The 23142-nt window shown below is 35.3% G+C and overlaps 1 protein-coding gene across 14 annotated transcripts in view; it reads right to left on the bottom strand.

Moving 5' to 3' along the window:
* Window positions 1–23142, bottom strand: part of magi2a (membrane associated guanylate kinase, WW and PDZ domain containing 2a) — a 285915-nt gene that overhangs the window by 70361 nt on the left and 192412 nt on the right. For all 14 annotated transcript variants that reach the window (XM_044108683.1, XM_044108686.1, XM_044108687.1 and 11 more), the window contains 3 exons: window positions 20444–20662; window positions 15488–15686; window positions 11677–11756 (listed from right to left, as the gene is read on the bottom strand). In XM_044108683.1, the coding sequence (XP_043964618.1) occupies window positions 11677–11756; window positions 15488–15686; window positions 20444–20662 (498 nt within the window). The remainder of the gene's footprint in view (window positions 1–11676; window positions 11757–15487; window positions 15687–20443; window positions 20663–23142) is intronic.

Below are 23142 nucleotides of genomic sequence, written 5' to 3'. Positions count from 1 at the left end.
TCTGTAAAATGACTTCACTGGTAGAATTACTAGTTCTACCAGTGGAACTAGTAATTTTTAAATCAACATTAAGGAATTATTGGCTTTCTTGCTGAAAGTTACCAGTAAGTTAGTTTAGTAGAAAAAAGAGAAAACTAAGATATTTACACTGGAAACTCGACCAAAACACTTGGTGAGATTTTGTGTTTTTGCAGTGCAGTATCTGTAATTTTAATGGGCTCTTCTCTCAGCTGCTGACTTTAGGTTTCTCTACTCCTAAAGGCCTTATTGTTCTTTAAAAAAAAACAAAAAAAAACTGTAGCAACAGGAATTTATTTTTAAGGCTTTTTTATGCAGGTTTTACTACTATTGGTTGCTGCAGGTCATTTTTATTTTATCTTATTAAAACATAATAACTGCCGTTTCCTTTCTGCAGGTCCACTTATTTAAATGTTTTCATTAGAGTTTTATTTTTCAATAACAGAGGCCTGAGATTTATGTAATTTTGTTTTTATGTCTTCATGACTCCTTCGTTTGCATAAATTCCCACTAAACATCGTCTTTCCTGTGGATTTTTAACAACATCCTCCTCATTTTTTCATCTGATTGCTTTTAATATTAAGAGCTGGGAATAATTCAGCTGCCTTAGAGTGAACAACAAACACCACTGAGTAAAAAATAAAAAATGTGACGCATTTCATACAACAAAATTAATCTGGCGATAATAAAAAGTGCAGCTGTGCACATCTCACTGGATAAATTAAGGGTATTATTTGCAGATACTACAGAGAGAAATTAATTTATCCTGATCTTTTGTGAATTAATCTGCCGCCATCCTCAAAATAACGAAAGCCTGGTGTTTGCAGAAAGATGTACTCTTATATTTTACAATCATTCACAGGTAATTTATGTTTTAGAAATGTTTAAAGGGAATTTACAAAGCAAAATTCACATTTCACATGTTTTTATGCTTCTTTTTTTGGTCTCTCCTGTTTCTAAAACCAGCTTAAGTGCTTAAAAAAACTCTTGGTGTCTGGAAAATAAGCCGTTTCAAAAACCTGCCAACTGAGTCACATTTTACGGGCAATGCTCCGTTACCTAGCAACCAAACACAGCTCCGACATGTTTGGTCAGCTGGTTTTACCGCTGTACAATGGCTGCTGGAAAGGAGAAAAAAAAAAGAAGAAAAAAGTGTTTTGTTGTTGATTTACTATCCAGAAACCACTTGTTGCATTCTTGATGGTTGTGCAGGAGGCTCCACTTCTGCTTTTCAAAGATGTACGGCTGTATAATTGTGCATCTGTTTGCAGCTGTTTTCATATGAGAGAGTAAACATTGAGCAAATGTTGAACTGAACAGGCTAAAATCTCATTATCTAAGAATGAATTTACAGAAAAATGTAAAGAATGTTTTATATAGGCCATAACATGTTTAAGGAAGTGCAATAGGTCACTTTTAAGGCTTTAGGATGAGATATCATCTACATGTAAGATGTAGACATCACTCTTAAGTGAATTATTGTAGGCTAAGATTATAATTACTTCTAGTTTATGGAACTTAAGAACAAATAAATGAAGAAATTCTTCATATTTTGACATGAAAGCCTGTCGGTTATAATGAAAGTCAGAGTTAAGAGAGATGCTGAGCGCTTTGAGCGACGCTCTCCGGCCGTCAGACGTGATATTCTCTGAACCTCACTGAGTTTACTGACGGATGAAAATGACCCGGCAGAGAAAACCTCACCTGCCGCCAATTTAACACCTTCAGTTTGGCTGAAGGGGTGAGCAGGGCTGAGAAAAAAGAGGTGGTTTAAAAAGCACCGAGCCCAAAACGCAGCAGATTTATTCTGCCTTCATCTGGAAACCAAGAAATGTAGCAATGCATTAACAGAGAAGGACAAAAGGTGGAAACTTTAGCTGCATTTCCAATAAATGGTCCACTGTGTTTTGTTCTGTTTCCAATATGCTGGAATATGTGAGGAATTCATCCTATTTTTTTGGTCTAACCAAACATTTTCCAACTTTTCACATCTGGACAACAGAAAAGTCAATTACTGCCTTAACAGAGCAGAAATTCAAGTATCGCCAGATTTTAACAATTCGTAAGCCGGATTATGACTTTATTTTTTCAGAATTTTGACTTTAAATTATAATTCCGTGTCATCATATGTCAAAATCCAAATAAATAACCAAACATCTTTCAATTATGGAGTTAGTGTATGAAAATATTCACAAATCTGTTTCTTCCTCTCTACAGGATTTGGAAAGCTTCATTTTATCCACAACGTTTGGAAGATTTCAGTTTTTAGACAAGATTTGCCTGATGGTGCGTAAATAATTAAAACAATTTGGATTCTGAGGGGGGAAAATGTAATTTAAAAAAGTCAGAATTTTGAGAAAAAAAGCAAAATCTGAAATTCAAGTAAGATATTGAGATTAAAGTTAAAATTTGGAATTTCGAAATAAAAATTAAAAAAAAGTCAGAATTCTGAAAAAAAATACAAATTCAGAAATTAAAGTCAAAATCCTGAGAAAATTTTTTTGAAGAAAAGTCTGAATTTCATCTGTTTATATTTTATTTTTGCTCTAATCTTTTTCTGTAATGTGTAATCTTAAGATATTTGTAAGAAAATATCTGGTTAATGAGAAAATGATTGATCCAAAACAAAATCTTTGATGCTGATAAATTCATCAGAAATATATATATATATATTAGGGGTTGAACCAATTAGTCGACTAGTCGACTCTAGGACGTCTCGCGAGTTTTTACATTTCATGTCGACTAGTCGCAGTCATGTGATTGCCGGTGGTGACAGCCTGTGCTGATCTGACAGGACAGTATACGTCACAAGACACAAGAAAAATAAGTTAATACATTAGTTTAAATGATATGTAGATGGATGCATATTTGTGGTTTTACAGTGTTTTTAAAAGGAGATGGAGTTGCAGCTGCAGTCGACTACAAAACACGAGCCGTCTAAATCTCGCCCCCTTCCCGCTAAGGATGTCACTTAGCCGCTCCCGAGTGTCTTTGTCACGACGATCTAACTAATACATTATGATGTTATGTTGCTGATTAAATAAAGATCTGTGGTAATGCCATCTAAAAGATGTGCGTTTCCTTTTGAACTTATTATTTATCATAAACTATCCCGATGTTTTGTTGTTTCACTTGTTGCTGTTCTGTGTAAATGCCGTATTTTTCCGTGAAAACGGGTAATAAAGCCTGTACGTTACTGCAAAGTTTGCGTCTTGCGTTGCTATGACGTCACAAACGACTAGTCAACTCGACATTGACTCGACTTTTATCATGTTGACGTTGACTAGAAAATATCTTAAATCGTTCAATCTGCTGAGTCAGCAGAGCTTCCTGCCGCGCATCGGGCGGAGGAGAAGCAGGTGGTTTCGTTGAATTCAGCTGTAACCAAACGGGATCCGTTCATAACAAGTTTGGCTTGTGATGTTCCAAAAGCACCATGTAGTCAGTGAGATAATTTGACTCCTGTAGTAACTATCCAGAGATCATCAGCATCAGCCGGTGTTTAGAAAAAAAAAGTCAGACCCGACTTTGTGCAACAAACTTTTCCCCGCTGCTCACGAAGAATGATCTGTTTATTGCTCTTTTAATTCTCCATAATAGACTTAGTAAAAGCAGGAGAAGGGGAGTGTGTGTGTGTGTGGGGGGGGGGTGTCAATATTTGCCGTGAAAATAGCTAATAAAGCCTCCAAGTTGTGAAGGGTTTTACGCTACGTCACTATGCGTCACATGACTAGTCGACATCGACTCGACTATTATCATGATGTAGTCGACCTTAAAAAATATGTAGTCGTTCAACCCCTAATATATATATATATATATATATATATATATATATATATATATATATATAAATTTTTTTTTTTTATTTCCCTGATCCGGTATGATTGTAATTCCAGAAGGCAACATATTCTTTATTTTTTTGGCTTTGGCTCCAGGCGACAACTAAAACCCAGAAATGTCGTCGATGTTATTATTAAATGTTTAAAAGCAGACTACTGCAAAACTTTGCAGTGATTTATTGAAATTTTAACAACACGGTTAACTCAAAAGAAAGAAAACTGACTGGTATCAAGCAGCACTGACAGCTAATTTCACACACACACACAAATTCCCGCTCCAATCTCCAGGCCCCAGGCACGCTCTGCTGGGGATGCTCTCAAAATACACGCATCAATCATGTCGCAGACAGCAACGCCCGCACATCCCCTCTACGCCGCTCCGAACCGACTGACGCAGGAGCCTCAAGGTGAAGGAGGGCGCCGCGTCGCTACGTCTATAATAACTCACCTGTAGGACTGCACACACACGCTGTGGCCCCTGAAAAACTTCCAGCGTTCCACGTAAAAAAGGAGAGACGGCCGAGAAATCAATCAGAGTCGGCTGAGAAAAGTCTGAGTTGGTAGTAGAGATGGAGATTTTCCTGGACGAATCAATCTCATGTCTATTAAAAATCAATCTGAGGGATGAATTTTCATTCTTAAGAAGCTACAGAAATGTGGAAAAATTAGGAAAGGCTGCAAAAGTGCAATTTTGCAACAAACTGAACAAACGGATTGCTGCTGAAATGATTAATCGTGATTAATCATGACTAATTGAAATACTAACCAACAAATTTTGTAATTGATTAATTGTTAACTGGACCAGAAAAATGCCATTTGCTGAAAGAGCAACACAGAGAGCAGTAATCAAACCAAAACATTTATGCTATTCAATTCAATTAATCAGTTATTGAAAACACTTTTGTGTTTCGTTTTTGTATTTTTAGCATAAAAAGTAAAATCTTAGCTTAAAAAGCCTAACCCAAATGTATTTGTATCTTTTGATTTAGTTTAAGGTTAAAACGATTAATCAATTGATTACTGAAACGATTATCAACTAATTTAGTAAAAATGGCAATATGCTGAAAGAACAACACACAGAGCAGTAATTACACCAAAACTATATAAAAATATTTAAACATTTTGAATTTAGGATTTAAAACAGAACCTTTGTCTAAAAATAGTAATAATAATGTTATATTAAGCATCTTTTGCTATCCAATTATTGATTGATTGATGCAAAAAGTTCCCAATCTACAATTGACCAACTGTTCGCTAAAGGAATGATCTGTTGTTGCATTTTAGGCAGTAAAATTTTTATCAAATTATTGGTTGATAAAATTAAAAGTCTGCAGAATGAGTAAATCTTTTTATCCTATTAATCGATTAATCGTCTAACTTATCGATTAAATAATCAAATATTAAAATAATCGTTACTTGCAGCCAAAGATGCAAGTATGGAAGGGAAATAAACACTTCAGATCAGAGAAGAGACAGAAAAATGGGTTTAACAGAAGCTCTGCTGTTTCCCCAGGAGAGAACAAAGAAGAAGAAAGTGTGAGCCCAACGTTTGTCGGTGTGAGACGGTTAATAACTTCTCCGCTCACATGATCAGAATGTAATTACAAGCCGCTCTATATGCAGACGCGCGATGTCTGCGGGGGATTCGTGGAAGCGAAAGACAAAGGAGCTCTGTAATACGATTAACATCCTTCAAACCTGAGCATCACCGGAGTTACAATCCCGCTTCCTGTCAGTGTTCGCTGAACGCCATAACCTTCTGCAGAAACGAGGATAAACAATCTGGCAGATTATTTATTCACCTTCCTGCAGTGGCTTGGAAAACTTCACCGTATTTTATTTGTATTCCTAAGGGTTTAATCAAATCCTGATTGTTTTTTTTTTAAAGAAGAATTTCACCTTTGCTTTAAAATACATTTTAATTCATAAAACTTTTAACTTTTTCTCAGCTGATTGGACCAGATTAGAAACTTTGTGGCTGTAACTTTGTAACCTCAGCAAGCACGTGGCAACAGTGGGAATGAATGACTCAGCTTTAAACCAGAAATAATTAGAGAAATTTAGAGAATCTAAAGATGCATGTTGTTTTGTTCACTTTAATCAAACTCCAGTTTTTTTGTGTACAAGGGAAAATTTTCTTTTTGAGTCACATCAAGACCAAGAATGATCTTAAAGGGCCAGTTGTTCCATAATATATTTTAAAAAGTTATTCACAATCTGTTAAAACAGTAATAAATAGCTATGTCTGCATTCAGTAAGTACTTCTTAAAATTGTTTAAATGATTTAAATTAATTTTAAATCATTGCTGATTTTGTGATGCCAATTTAGAAACACGCGCCAGAAGAAATTTGTAATATTTGAGCTTCTTTATGGCTGTGAAAGTGATTTTCTGAGATTTTCTGAAAAAAAGTTGGCATTTAGAAATTTTTTAGTTGCCAGTCTATAATTTACACAACTTCACTTTTTGTCTTCCGTAAAATTATGTTTCGTTTTTCTCAAGAACAGTTTCAGACACTAGAAATTAAGTATTAAATTTAGAGAATAAACACAAAAATCCAACAAAATGAGCATAAAATCGTACAGAATGAGCAAAATATACATCACAGAGAATATTTTCTATTGTTAGATTTTAATGTGTAATCATGTTACCATAAATAAAAATTAAAAGGCTTCATCTAAATCAGCCATCATGTTCAGAGGCCGCAAAGAAATATCATAATGAGCCGCCAGTGGCCCGCAGGCCACACATTGGTCACCCCTCCTTCAGATTGTAGCTCTTTGCATTAGTCTTATGTATTTTCCAGTTAAAATATACAGTAACATAAAATTACTTTCTCCTAATGTTTGCTTACTTTAGGAGAAAAAGAAACAAGCAGTTTTTTTCTTTTCACCCAGCCAACAAATATTTGTTAAAACAGAAAGTGAGAAAAAGGAAATTAAAGAGTCTGTCCTACTTCTTTACTTCCAAAACAAAAAAACAGAGAGACGGGAGGCGGGGAGAGGAGGACAAAGATAGATCTGGAGGTAGAAAGAGGAGGTGAGAAAACATAAAGGCAGAGAGGCTGAAAGGGATTTATTTAGTGAGTTATGCAACTAAAAGGAGCCTGTGATATCAACTGCTCTGCCTTCACTGGAGAAGATGCTGCTTTGAAATAAAATAAACCCGTCGTACGTCATCGCTCAGCGTTTTGACAGGATCTGGTGTTTGGGTCGCAGCTGACTTCAAACATAACAGAGAACAAGTTGTTCTCTAAACCAAAGGTGACAACGTTTACTTCAGCTGAAAAAAACAGGCATATTTCTTGAATGTGAAGCTCCAAACAGCTCAATTAATTTCTCTGTTGTTTTTAAAGGTGCATGTTTATTTAACCCCCCCCCCCCAAAAAGCTTTTTTTATTTATTCAGACACACTAAATATCAGAAAGTATGTGCATACATGGAAGGCGGCACAACTTTAAATGTGATTTACCAACTGAAGTTCATTTAAATTTTGATGTTTTAACATATAAAAATGCAGGTTTTGCAGCTGCAGACTCATTCAGTTGGAATCACGTCACATTTCAGAAATTCTTGTATGATTAACATTGGAACACGTTTCATTTAAAAGTAGTAAAATGCTTAATATCAACATAGTATTTATAGGAGATGTGTTAAAGGATTAGCTCTAATACTAACTGTAGCATATTTAAATCTTCGTCTTTTACTGGTGTCCATTACTGAGCTTGTGTCTTTCAAATAAACAAATCAAAAGATGATATTTAGAAAACCAATAAGGTAGAAATGAAAGGAGACCAAGGATACGACTCTGAGGAACTCCATGAACTCCAACAGTAACAAAACTCGCAAATCAGCTTTTTTTTACAGTTAGTTGTATAGATTAGGAGTTATCTTTTGTTACTTTGAAAAATGGGACATTTTTGTATAAACTTGTTTAATTATGCAATAGTTAGCCTAAAACCGTCTTAGTGGTGCCCTCTTCTGGTTGAAGGGCGGCTACTGCAGTTGAATTTTCCTAAATATAAAAACATCTCAGACAGATGCAGAAAGTAACTTTTCAGTAAAATATAGGAGCTTGTCTTGAGTAGATATTTCCTTTACATTGATAAAAAAGTATTAGTTACCACTGGTAAATTATTTCACTAATAACATAGAAAAAATGTTTAGCAACAGGCAGAAAAATGGAGCTAGTAGTTTTTAAATCGATACTAAGGAATTATAAACTTTAAAAAAATTCTAAATTTTATAAGTTAGTTGCGTCTTATTTCAAAAGTTGAACTAGAAACTAGACAGAAACATTTAGATTTCTTTGTTTTTGCAGTGTAGATTTGTTGTTTTTGAAAACAACCAATAAAAAAAAAAATGTGAGAAAGGTTTTAAAAGCTGCTAAATATCGCAACAAACTCGCTAAGATAGCAAAGGTGCGCTCTCTCAATTGGGAGTACGGCCCCACACTTGACCAGACCCCAATTTGATTAGGCTCCACCCACTTTTGGTGGAATTTTACAATGTTTTGTCAGAGCTACGCTTTTAGTTCCACTTTAAGATTGTCTGAAATTCAACTTTGTAACAGAGACACTTCTAAACGATAAATATAAAACAAATCTACCCAGAATTGTAACAAGTAAACCTGCCAACCATTTTAGTGTGTGGAGTGATAGCAAATTCACACAATTTCAAAGGTTGACCGTGGATTCTCCTACATAACGATGCATCAAAAACTCTACAGAGGCAACCTGGATGCTCCTAAAAACCCAGCAGGATATATTAAGCTGCTGTAGTGAAGGACTGAAATAAAAACCTTCAGTAGACATGAAAACTACTGAACGAGACAAATGTCTAGCTTCTTTGGAAGAAAATGTTGGTTTAAACATTATTCTTTCTCAGCATTGGCTGTTTAGTCGCTAAAATAACAGCTAAATAGAGGAAAACAAAGAAAAAAAAAACAAAAAGTGAGTAATAGCAAAGATATGCACTGTGTAAAAATGTTAGCTTATCAGAAAAAAGAGGAATTTAACTGGTCTAAATAATTATTTCAATAGAAAGAACCAAACTTGAATCCAATTTAAAGTGAATTGTAAGTGTTTTATCATCCTGAAATCTATGACGGTGTCTATGAACTGACATGGTGAAGGATGAATTAGTCACAGATCTCTCAATTCGAATTAAATCAAACGGATCAGGCTCATTATTTTACTTCGTAGCTTTCTGATAAAAGAAGTCAGATAAAAATGGACTTCTCTGTATTCACTGCTACACATCTTTGCCATAAAGTCTTTTTATGCAGTTTCACTCTTCTGCTTTCAGCCTGTTGGCTCGTCACACCCCAGAGACTCCACCCTGCCATCCTCTTAGTGCTTATCGGTGCGTAGCTATGGCGCGCACATACACACACACACACACACACACACACACACACACACACACACACACACACACACACCGCTACAGGCACACACACTCACACCTTCCCACCAATCAATACTAAACTTACAGAGGTAGCTTTTTTATCCAAAACTGAGCTAAGCTCCCAGGAGTGGCTGGTGCCACCAGGCTTTTGGTTTATTACATAACATTGTAGAGAAACAGAGAGGATATTAAAGGTGTGTAATAGCAAAATGTGACCATCTTGAATGTTGTTTCACTTGTGTTTTGATGCTTATTTTGTACAATTCAACTGGAAATAACAAACAATGTGCAGAATATTGAAACATTTAGTAAATTTATCCAAACTAATTTTAATAAAACTTGCTTCAGCATTCAGCCTTCTCAAGTCCACACCTGCCGCTCATTAAATGACTAATTAATGGAGGGCCTGTTTTAAAATTACGTCTAAAACTAACAGCAATAATCTCAGCTGGGGTTCATTTTTTAAAGTCATATTTTCACCATGTTATTCATTAATTTATCAGTGAAAAAGTTGCAAAGTAAACATTTAGTTAGCAAGCTGAATTAGCTAAGTATTCAGTGTAGCTTTTAGTTAGCAAGCTAAATATTTAGCTAGAAGTTAAATGTTTGGTCACTAAGCTAAATATTTAGCTTTTAGCAAATTATTTAGGGTGAAGTTAAATATTTTACTTGTTTGCCATTACTGAGTTAGCAAGCCAAATATTTAGCTTCAAACTAAAATTTTAGTTACATACAAAAATATTTAGTTTTTGCTAATATTTAGCTAGAAAGCTAAATATTGAACTTCAATCTGAATATTTAGCTTGCTAACTGAAGATTTAATTTGAAACTACATATTTAGCTCACTAAAAACATAAGCTAAGTAGCTAGAGAACTAAATATGTAGCTTGTAAACTACATTAAGCTACAATTTTAGTTTTCAAGCTAATTATTTAGCTCCATAAATATATGGAATAATATTTTACTCTATAAATATATTGCTAGCAAGCTAATTATTTAACTTCAGTTTGAAGCTAAATATTTCTTTCATTCTGAATATTTAGCTTGCTAACTAAAGATTTAATTTGAAACTGCATTTTTAACTAGCTTAAAACATTTAGCTTGCTAACAAAATATTCAGTTACTCAAGTGTGAATCTGCATATTACTCAAGTAAAAGTAAAAATTACAGTATAGTAAAACTACTCTTAAAAGTTTTTTCCCAAAAAAGTTGATCAAATAAATGTAACTATTTACTACACTGAAAAAACACAGTAGCGTTCCAACTTAATTTGTTAAATGTAATAAAACTTAATTTATTTACTCTGTTTATCGTGACAACACAATAACCTTAATACATTTACTTAGATAAACTCAATTAACAGTTATTTTTTAAAGTTGAATCACTTTTCTCCTTTTTTCAGTGTATCACTTCTGATTAAAGTGTTGATGCTTTCAAATCACGATTAAAAATATATTTGATTGCAACTTTTTAAACCTTGACATTTAAAATTACATTTACTGTTTTTGCCAAGTACAAGAATTTTGTGATTTTACAGTTTTTTTCTTAAATGTCTTTTGCATTATTTGTGCATAACACAAAAAAAATAACAATTACAGATGTGTGGAAGAGTTTTTTTGTCCAATGTAAGACTTGATCTATTTTTTTCACATGGGAAAATCTAATCTAATGAAACACTTGGTCTGATCAAAAGCGGTTCTCAAACATCAGTGATATCTTCAGTATTTGAGCGTTTTGAGTGTGAAAATTGGGTCGGAAGAGCTGGAGATAAAAAGGCTCGATCACATTTGGACTAATTTCTCATTGGTGTCTCCGTCTTTGTTTCCATGTCGTTTCATCATCTTGGAGATTTTTATCTTTTCTATCTTTCATGTTGGAGGAAAAGTCAGAAATTCGAGCAGCTGCAAAGTATTTCTGTGGGTGAATTGAAAGCTAATCTATTGAAAATCTTTTAGAAAAAACGGCAACATACAAGATATTATAAAGGTAATTTTTAAGATAATATTGATGGATTCAATTCCATTTAATTATTCAAACCTTCTTTCTTGCTCACAAATTAAAAAATCTGATAAAGACGACGGTGCTTGTGTGTTTATTTGCTTTTCTCTAATTTCTGCTGCATTGATATTCCTCCGTCTCCGTTCTTTTCCCTTGGAGAGTGTGGGCGGCTAAGCGACACTTCAGCTCTCCCTCGGTTCCAGGATAAAGAAGTCTTTGTGACCTGGACGCCGCTTCAACCGCTGATGTTATCAGTACATTAATTGCATAAAAGAAAGCAACAATCCTACACTTAAAAATGTCTTATAAACGTCAAAGTTGGTGCTTTTTTAATCACACCGAGCGGTTTAATTTAGTGAAATAAATGCAGCCGATATCGATGAATGCGAGAAGTGGTGGACATGCAGCACTCACCATCCTCTTTGCATTCCTCCGGCGGCTTTGCCTTCTTGGCGAGCCTCGGGTCGAGCCACGACGTCGTCTTCGTGTTGTGGCTGTGGAGACAAACCGGAGAGCAAGTGAGCGGTCGGCGCTGAGAGAGAGGAGTCTTCCAACAAAGAAGTGAGGTTGGTGGATTCCTAACTCGGCTCTTCAGAGAGGAACGAGCGACTCCGAAAAGTTAAAAACACTCAACGGGAACTGAAGAGGAATCATTATTTTTAATTAGCTTGCTGTCGCTCATTAGGAGGCAGAGGAAGAGGGTAGAAGAAGTGACAGAGGAGCAGATCGATCGATAGAATGATTAGGGAACATTTTCCAGAGCCTAAAGAAGCAAACTGGACTGAGGTTAACTAGTAGCTGCATTTACATTGATTGCACAATTGTGCAATCTGACATTTTGAAAGTAAATTTGCTCAATGGAAACATGGCAATTTCTATTAAAAATTTTGGTTTATTGAGCAAAACTGCAATGGAAACACTTTTTTTCACATCACGAGACACATGATCAATAACCAGACATTACCTCCAGCGAAAACCACGAAGAAGACATTTTTCCCATGTTATAAGTGAAATAATCTGCCAGTTGAACAAGTAATTTTTTTGTTTTGTCGTTTGTTGTTTTAAATTATCATCTCTCTCATTGGTGGAAGAAGAGCTTAGCTTGTTCTTGATGCATTATCTTGGTAAAACCTCTTTTTTGTGTAGTGAAAAAATGCATCATATATCGGAGATTTCAAGTGGCTGCAGTCGCTACGCTGTCAAACACTGAAGTGGAAAAGACCCAGGACTTCTGCACCTGAGTTCTTGTGAGAGATGAAATGTCCTGTCCACGAAGGACGTTTTTATTCTTCAAACCTCGAGTAAAATAACACATTTCTTTGCTCTTGTGGAGAATATATCGGGCTTAAAGACGTATGATACACTGCGGACTCAAAGAGGCTTAGTGTTAGCTAATACATCAGCTACAATGTTTTGAAAATGAAGTGTTATTAACGTTTTGTAGCACCTTGTTTGGAGTGAAAAAGATGTAAATTTGACCCTTAATGCTTCCTTTACCAGGTTAAGTTAGATCTATGGGCTGTAAAAAAACTATTTTTTTCTTAGATAATTAGATTTTAGTCTGCTCAGTTCAATATTTACTCAACGTTTTCAGCTGCATGTGAAAATGGCCACAAACAATTATACAATCGCACATCATTGAAAAGCACAAGTGAAGCCTTCTGCACAACCAACAAGCATGCAGCAAGTGGTTTCTGGATGGTAAGTCAACAATAAAACACTTCCGTTCTTCCAGCAGCCATTGTACAGTGCACAGAGTGGTAAAACCAGCTCACCAAACATGCTGGAGCTCCACTGGGGTTGCTAGGTAACGGAGAGTGTCTGTTATTTGTGGTTTTACATTGCAAAGGTTCTTGAAAAGGTTTGTTTAAAGACACCAAAAAACATCAAATTATTGCCCAAAAAATGGCTGGGTGGATTTTTTTTAGAAACATTTGAGTATAAAAAAGTGCAAACTGTGAATTTTAAATAATAGTTCCCCTTCAAATAATGGAACTTTTTATTAGCTTAATGTGGGTTTTATTTAGCAATAACAAGATTGAGATATCAGAGCTGTATAAAAGTGTTTATTATTTGCAATAATACACTCTTGTTCATCTTGGAACATGCTGTTAACGTTCCAGCAAAAACCAATAAATGTGTGAAAACCACATGTGCTGAGAGGCACAAAAGCAGCTTGGGGGAATAGCATGTGGTCATGAGTCAATAAATTGTATTTTAAAGAAAAAAATACTCGAGAATCTCAATTTTAGTTCTACTTCTCTGTCCTCTACTGAACTGGTCTGATGGATGAAACGATGCTGGCTTCCCCACAGCTAAAAATAGAAGACAAAGTGAAAGATGGATGCAGTTTAAAGGAGATGAATGCGGCATATGAAGCTCCACCTTCAGGATGGAGCCAAGATGTGATGCTCTTCCAGGTGAGCTTGTTGTAATTCCTGTTTGACTCTTCTCCATCTGTCCTCCTCTTTCTTCGTTGACTCATTTCCCTTTCTACTCTTGTCATCAATTGATATTTATAGTCAGCCTGCATCACTTCCTTGTCCCCCCACTCAATCTTTGCTGCTTTAAATCACGATCACTGTTTTTAACTTTAACTTTGTCAGCTCTTCTCTGCAGCTGCTTCACTTTCAGGGTTGTAGATAAATAAACTGATCTCATGTGGCGGCCAATCGCAGACAAGCAACGTCTTGGCAACAGCGATTAGCAAGCTACCACTTCAGGGGGGCAAAGCAAATTAATTGGGTAATGCCCTCAGTGGATGGGGGCCACAATAAGTCATCTCCAGTGGGGGGGGGGATTAAAAGTTTGCTGCTGTTGTAAATGAAGACAAAAAGTCATCACGTTTGGCTGCTGAACACACATTTCAAGCTAGTTTGAAGGATCCAATCAAGAAATAACTCAGTCATGTAGCAAAACTTACAAAAATTACGTCTGCTTGAACTTTATTAGTGCGTAAGAACGAGTCTCTAAATACACGTTGAATTCCCTTCACACCAATTCAAAAGCACACGGCAACTCCATTATTCTTCCTGAATAAAGACTCACCTGCAGTTTTACTGCAGCTGTAAAGCGCTAACAACTGCAACAAGCTTTTTACAGCATAGTTCAGAGGAAGACTGGATTTCTGGGGACTTTTAAATCCTTATTAAAGCACCATGCATCCATTTATTTTGTCTCAGAGCAAGCATTTTAGCGAGAGTAGGGTGTAACATGCAATAAAAAGGTAAACATTGGATCATTAAGAGATTAGGCAGGAAAAAATCCAAGTGGAAAGACTAACAGAGACTACAAAAACTGTATTTGATGGAAAATACATTCTAAAAATAAAACAAATGGTTACAATTTGTCACTTTATTATGTCAACGTTGGTCAGAGTTTATCCAAACTTCTGGTAAAAATGTGAAAATTTTAAAAATAAATAAATCTTGATAAACTTCAGCATAACTTTCAACTGAGAAAATAAAATAAAAAAAAAATCCACTCTTAAATCTCAGTAAATTTAGTGAGTTGGGTAAAATTTTCTATTAAAAAAATCCTTTTTGGCATTTTTTTTTTTCCTCTTTCTTCATAACTTCATAGATAGACATGGAGGAAAATTTAAAAAGTATTAATCATTATGTAGTGGGTAAATGTCTCAGTAAACGTCCATACATGCATTGGTAGCATCTCATTAAATAAAATTCACTGATGAGTCTCTAATTTTTAGACGTAAGTTTCTCATAAAGCAGAGAAAGACAAGAAAAATATTGAACATATCAAAGATTTTTATAGTGTTATTGTTTCTTATGGGGTTTTGTCACTTTAAATCCGAGCAAACATGCTGGAACTCTTGCTTGGGTTGCTAGGTAACGGGCGGAATTCCACTGGGGTTGCTAGGTAACAGGGCAGAATCTGCTGACTTGTGAGTTTAAATTACGTGGGTTTTTGAAGCAACTAATTTTCTAGACACCAAAAAAAAAAACTTGAACTTATTGGCAGAAAATGTCTGGCTGTGTTTTGTTGTCACTTGGCCTGTTTTTAGAAGCAGTTAAGATCCAAATGGAAGCACGAAAGTGTGTAAAATGAAGTACAAAATGGTTCAAAATGTGAACTTTGCACAATAAATAATTTTTTAAAAGCAAGAACTGACCTTTACTCAAGTAAAAATGTTTTTCTGCATTTTTGTCAGTTTATTTGTGCATTGAGCAACTTCTCCACCCGTGTCTGATTCGTTTCTACTCACTCGATGAAGTAGACTTCTCCTTTCTCGGTGTAAGCCATCTCCCAGTTGTCAGGCAGTGGTCCCAGCTCGTCGTTCTCCTCTGGTTTGGGGACCACCGTCTTCGGGGACTGGCCGTCCTCCTGGGGTGCCTCTGCCGGGTTACTCTGAGGTCCGACGTCCCCTGAAGCGTCTGTGCTCTTGTCTTCGTGCTCGCTTGACTCTGAGGTGACAACAAGGTAAGGATGAGTCAGGTTCGACATTCTCAGACAGAAAGGACAAGAGGTGAGGAGAGGAGAGTGAAAGACAAGACAGGAAAAGCAAAAAAAAACCCGGAGAAGTGACGGATTGAGGCATAAATATAGGAACGAAGGATTGAAAAAGGATAGGAGGCAGTGACTCAGGGGAGAAGCAGGGAGGTTAACGAGACAGAAAGATGAATAAAGGAGAGGAGACAGTAAAGATTGAGACAGAAGCAGGCAGAGATGCTCTACTTTGAGTTGTGGTGCTGTGTGAAAGTGTCACAGGAAGAAAAATGGGGAGAGATGGCAAAGTGTCTCTTTCCCAGAGGAGATCTGGAGGAGGAGAGCGGAGTGAGGGGAACAAATGAAAGCGAAGAGATTGAGAGATAATCTATGGGAGGGAAAGTGAGAGTTAGTGAACTGCTCAGATCACAGAGACCGCTGTGCTCTATTGATTCCCCTTCAGCTGTGCAGGTCAGACCACACCGTCCATCTACAGACACACACGGCTGCTATTGAGCCGAGAGCAGCGGCAGGAAAGCTTCACATCCAACATGCCCAGAGGCTGAAGGTGCTGAATATTTCCTGTTCTCCTGCATTCTTTTATCTCCCTGCTTTCAGAGTCATCGGCATCATTTAGAGCAAAATTTACATCACAGCCGCATATCGTAAATCTTCCTTGAGATTACAGAAAGTTTCCACAGTTTGTAAGTCAATTTCATCCTGATAATCCAATTTTCAACTCAAATCCAACTAGTTTTCTCTAGAGTAATAGTCATTTTTTGCAGCTTAAATAGAAGGCTGCAAGTAACAATTATTTTAGTTATCGATTAATTGGTTATTTGTATGATTAATCAATTAATCAGATAAAGAATTTGCATATTCTGCAGATTTTTTTACTTGAGTCTTTTCATACAGTACTAGAAATTCATTAAAAGATGCAAGAAACAATTCAATTTCTTTTTTAAATTCAGAAAATTAAGATTTTATTGCCTTAAATGCAACAGCATAGCATTTCTCTAGTGAATGTTTGACATCAACAGGTTTAAAGTTCAGTCTTGGTAGAGCTAATCTGTTGGTTATTCTGTTGGCTATTTTTGGATTAACAAATCAATAATTTGATAGCAAAATATGACGAGACATTTTTCTTCCATAATTCAAAACGGGTAAAGTTATGCCAAATGTGGAGTTTTAAGTAAAACATACAAAAGTTTTTCTTCATATTAATTGCAAAATGTATATTTTTTTGCACAGTTTTTCTTTCGGCAAATACATTTTTTTTAGAGTCTGTAAGCTCCAGTTATTGATTAATTGATTGCTAAATTAGTTGATGATTATTTCAAAAATCAATTCATCACGATTAATCGGATTAATCGTTTCAGCAACATATCATTTAAGGCTGAATTGACTTCAAAGCTGCATTTTGTGACTTTTCCTTGAGGCTTCAGAAAGTTTCCACAATCTGACGGTCATTTTCATCCCAACAAATCAGATTTCCAGCCCAAACTTAGGGCCGGGCGATATGTTTTAACTTCACTTTTTTGTTTTAACTTCACAATTTTGGTGATAAAATTTGGAAGAAATCTCCAAACAATCAGCCACATGCAACATTTTCAATAAAAGTGACTGAACAGACTTATGATCTGTAGTTTCTGTTGGCTATTAACCTAATGCAGAAAGACATTTACACTTTTGTGTAATTTATTTATCACATGTGATGCAGTCATTGCAGAAATCATCACTATTATTGCATGTTTTCCTTATATTCTGCAGCCCTGCTGCAAACAAAATGTTTTTGTTAATTTATGTGTAAAAATTATATTACTGTGAAAATGTAACATTTTTAAGCCAAAGTTGTCATACCATAAGAGTCACATAACAACTAACTTCCATGATTTTATGCAGAAAATGTTCTCTATTTATATAATTTGTTGTTTTTAAACTAGTAAAAGTAGTAAAGTCCCTTGAATAACAGCTAAAAAACATAATGATTGATGAAAAAACCTCTATAAACACTAACTACTTATTTTAAACTAATTTAAGCTACTTTTTAAACATTTAGATTTAGATTTAAGACTAAAACAGCAAAAAAATTTTGGAAATGGGAAATATAGTTTTATAGGTTTGAGTTCAGGAGATCAGAATGAATAAATCTATTTACCAATAGACATAATCTAAATATTCAACAGCTTACCTTGTTTGAGTTCATTATGATAAGAAATCCAAAATCTCATCCTTTGACCAGCCGTCCTCTCTCTAAAAAACCACTTTGGGAATATGAAAATCTTTCTCCAGAACATTGAATTCACCAGTTGATCTTCCTGGACGTTTGATTTTTGTGTGCTGCCTCTGTGCAGCTGCAGACTCCTCAGGTTATAAAATCCTCCGTAGGAAGTCACAGGACCACAGAGTGGCTTAAGACTTAAAATAAGAAAAATAAAAAACTCATAATGCCTCCTTTTATGACCCTCCGTTCATGTGATCCAGGGATGCACTCGGAGGCTTTCTGTGAGTGTCTGAGCGTCTTTGTTGCTCAAAGCTCTGATAAGCCAAGGTTTAATTGTTTGTGCGTCTCTATCAAGGGAACCTATCAGGTATCATCTGCTGATGTAACCTCGGGAATCAACAGCGAGACTTTCAAGGTCGCTGTTGAAAGTCGGTGTTTATCATGATAACAGCCAGAACATCCTGTTCTGTGTAATAGTCACTGTGTGATTTCAGATAAGTTTGAACAGCTAATAAAAGCTGAGGGTGCATCACATTAAATGTGACCTGTTACGCTTCTTTCTGCAGGTTACGTCACGCCTACGGGCGATATAAGACATGTTCATCACATCACATCTTTCTTAGATAATGAGATTTTAGTTCAGTTCAACATTTACTCAATATTTAGAAGTCGCACATGAACATGGCTTTAAACATAAGCGCATTTATACAATGGTACATCTTTGAAAAGCAGAAGTTGAGCCTCCTGCACAACCAACAAGAATGCAGCAAGTGGTTTCTGGATGGTAAGTCAACAACAAAACACTTCCACTATTCCAGCAGCCATTGTACAGTGCATACAATTTTAAAACCAGCTGACCAAATGTGCTGGAGCTTCACTTGGATTGCTAGGTAATGGGCAGAATTCTACTGGGTTGCTAGGTAACGGGCCAGTGTCTGCTTATTTGATATAAAACGTGCTCATTACATTTTTCTGTGCTAAATATTTCTCAGATAAGATTTTAGCCTGGTCCGCTCAACATTTACTCAATGTTTACAGTCGCAAGAGAAAATGGCTGCAAACAGATGCACAATTATACAAACGTACACCTTTGAAAAGCATAAGTGGATCCTCCTGCACAACCAACAAAAATGCAGGAAGTCGTTTCTGGACGGTAAGTCAACAAGTGACAAAAAACATTTGTCTTCTCCAGCAGCAGTAAATCCAGCTGACCAGATGTGGTGGAACTTGGGTTGCTAGGTAACGGGGCCAGGCTTGGCTGGGGTTGCTAGGTAACGGCACAGTGCCTGTGGAATGTGACACCAAAAAGCAGCAACTTGTTGCCAAAAACTGGCTGGTTGATCTTTTTTCAACGCTTAGGCTGTTTTTAAAAGTAGCAGAAACTTAAATGGAAGAATAAAAAAGTGAATTTATGAATTTTTCATAATAGATCTCCTTTAAAACAGATGAAAAAGAGTTTTTCTCTAACTTCTTTTTCTGTTTTCTAAGAACCACAACATCCGCCAGATACTCTCAGGCCAACTTTCATCATTTTTTTTTCTAAAATAGAAATTACAAATGAGAAAATATTTTTCAAAAAGTGTCTTATTTCAATGAAAGGCCGGAGGCTTCTGTTGGTCGAACGACAGAAAATCAGAGCCAGGCTATAAAAACATTTGTTTAATTGTCAGGATGTGGCCATAATATTAGCAGAAAAAGTAGCAATTTTACAGAAACGATGCCTTAAAACTAGAAGAAAAAAGTTGCATATAGTTCTCAGGATGTGAGCAGATCTTGATTTTTGTTTTAAAGTCCTGCTAATGTTAGTAATTTAATGCAGTTTTTCTTTTATTTGTACCAAAGTATAACTTCACAAGATGCTCAACATTCCTCGTTTTATTTTTTGTTATATTTTGTGTTGGACTTCTTCTACAATTATAACTTTATTCTCCTAATATAATGAGTTTTTTCTTCTTATTTAAAAAAAATATTGTTACACAAGATGGCCGTCCTAGACACTGACATAAAAAAAAACAACAACCCAGATTTCCAAAAATTAAATCTGGGTTTAATTTTAAATAAATAAAATGAAAATATTTGATTCATCGTCCGGCTCTAAGTGAAGCTAAACGATTTAATTAAGAGATGCATCAGTGTCTTTTTCTAAAAAGGTTAATTTGAGTTTGTTTTGTGATAAATAAGTAAATACTTTTGACATCAGATGCGTGTTTCCCCTCTGGCGACTGGTTCTGATATCTCACCCAATTCTCATGTTTTGCTGCAGATTTAATTACTTTGGAGGTAAATCCATGTCAATATGTGAAGTATATCAGCGTTGACGAGCTAAATCGCCACCAACAGTTCATTTTTTCCCTCCTTTAAAGAGACTCAACTGAAGGATGTCTGTTACGGCTCCTGTTGCTAAGCAACCGCCTCCGAGGAAGCCGTCGCTACGACTTTGAGCCGCGAATCGGGACCGTCGTGACAAAGCCGAGTCGACCTCAGCCTCCGCGGACGTCGTCGGGCTCTGACCTGGGGTGACGGCGACGCCGTTGCCGTTGACGACGGGCTTCTCCTCCTCCTCCTCCTCCTCGGGGGGCTCGACGCCGGCTCTCTCCATGTTGCTGACGGACTTGTTCCGCTTCCTCTTGCCCTCGGAGCTGGGTCTGGCGCCCGGCAGCAGCTGGTCTGTTACATTTAGCAGCAGAGCGCTGGGCTCAGCTGGAGGCTTCGGGGTGCCGTAGAAGTTTTCTGGGAAAAGCAGAGAGAAATTCAGATTCTGGTGATTGAACTGATTTTCCTGCAGGCGCTGATCAATCCAGGTTTCAGTTTTCAATAGTTTTTGAAGGCAGAACTAATATTTATCTTTTAAACCGGTTAGAGATTTATGATGGAGTATTAAGGCTACGCTAAGAAAATAAAAACAATATGAGAAATCAAAAAATTACAAACACAAAGTCGAAATATTATAAGATTAAAGTCATAACATTACAAATGCATTCTGGTAATATGAGTTTTTCCTCTAAATATTAACATTTTGAAGTTCTTGTAATACTACAATTTTATTCTAGGATTATTTTGACTTTATTCTCATAATATTTCGAGTTTCTCGTAATACTATGACTTTATCTTCACAATATTACATCTTTATTCTCGTATTATTATGACTTTACTCTTGTACAACATTCACAAAATTTTAACTTTGTTCTATTAATCAGAGTTTAGTAAATTAAATAACCACGACCAAAAAATACTTTTATTATTTCAAAATTATTCTTTGGTTGTTTTTTTTCTAAAAAGATAAAAATTTCAAAAATCTTACACTTAAATCACTAAGCACAATTTAGTAGATGTTTATTTTAAATATTGAGCCCATGTATTGAAATAAAGGCATTCTAAATGTCATTAAAACTGTATTAATCTTCACGATAAGTTTAGCTGTAGTTGAAATTAAAAATAAAACAAAGTGAAACCTATATTCTATTTCAGTTTCCAAGCCGCATTTTCCTTCAGATATTTTAGAAAAACTATAAAAGTAAAAATAAAAAGTATTGAACTGTGAATAGGTGAAGGTCTGCTGTACATTACTTCTGTTTGAATTCAGTAAAAAAACACAAATTAGTTTTAGAATCGCTCAGAATAAACTAGCATATAGTTGGTGAAACATTTCTGATAACTATAATTTGCACTTAATGTCACATTTAATGTCAAAACCTACAAAAACAATTTAATAGAAAATAAAAAGCTCCTCAAAAACTCAGATATTTAGACGTGCCAACGGCTCTTGGACGACTTATTTTGTTCATGTTCTGCTCTCCACATCAATCACTTTCCAGACGAGCTTAAATTTTATTTTGCTAAATTTCAGCAAATCTTGGACTCAATAATAAACGTTTTTCTCTCTGTTTTTTCAGTCCGCTTAGTAGATTTTGCATCGTTATTATGATTCTATTTGAGTTTTGGCAGCTGCTCTGAAAGCCTCCATCGTCCGCCGCTGTGAAAACCTCAGAAACTGTTTTTATTTCTTCTTCAAACCAAGACGTACTGTTTGGTTATTTCCTAGAGGTGGGGTACAGTGACCTCGACAATTGTTGCCATAAATTTGTGCCAAACTTTGTATTAAAAGTCTTAAAATGATTCAGTCAAAAACAACTCGGAGGAAAACAATCTAACTACACATTTAATGCTAAATTTAAAAAAGACCTAAATTTGTTATCACCAATTTCAACAACTTACTTTAAATCTAATGAGAAAAAGATAAAGTTTTGAACTGTTTTAAATTATGTTAATTCTAACTTCTTATTTTTCTCTTGAGATGCATTTTATTGCACATTTTACATCTATTATGAGTTGCTACACATTATTTCTGTTAGAATGAATGCTACAAATGTTTACTTCTGTAAGTATGGATGCTACAAAAGTATCTACTTGATGCTACAAATACAACTACTCTTCATTATATTACTTTAAATATTAATGCAAAAAAAATTCAGTTACTTTTGTAAATATGAATGCTAAAAATGTTGCTAATTCTGTGTACATGGATGCTGAAAATATTACTTTTTGTAACTATGGATTCCACAAATTTCTTTACTTTTGTAATTATGAACATTTCCAATATGAATGCTATAAAAACATATTTACTTTTGTAAATAAGGATGCCTAAAATCTTATATAAATATTAATACTATCAATGTTTCTTCAAGCCTTAAATGCCATGCTTTAATGAGGAAAAAAGTTTAAATAAATAATGTTTTGCTATTTTTAAAAACTTTTTCCATACACGCTTTACCTTTAAGTGTTAAACAGAGACATATCTGGTATCCATGGAAACGACAGACTCTTGATGATAAGAATGTGAGTTTATCCTCCAGAGCTTCAGAACAGACGTCAGTGATCAGGAACCTTAATCAAAAGAGACACTGTATGGAGCTCTGGCAGTGCCAAAAATAGGAGTTTATATTCTTGTATTTTTTCAGTAAAATGTGCCTACATTTGCAGTAATTCTTCTTTTTTACACTGGAATTACAAAAATTACACAAACAATTAGATAGAAATAAATAAATAAGTGTGGATATTTAAAAAATGTAGACATGTAAAAATAAGTTGATGTAGTTTAGTAAGTGAAAACCCATGTTTTTGTTTTTTTAATTAAATGAAATAAATTAGCTTTAGTTTAACATCAATCTTTGCAAAGGTAATTCCCACAGATGGATCTATGGTTTCTTTTT

This window comes from Gambusia affinis, linkage group LG23, assembly GCF_019740435.1.
Source record: "Gambusia affinis linkage group LG23, SWU_Gaff_1.0, whole genome shotgun sequence".
NCBI classification, from domain to species: domain Eukaryota; kingdom Metazoa; phylum Chordata; class Actinopteri; order Cyprinodontiformes; family Poeciliidae; genus Gambusia; species Gambusia affinis.
This window is presented reverse-complemented; position numbering and strand designations above follow the sequence as displayed.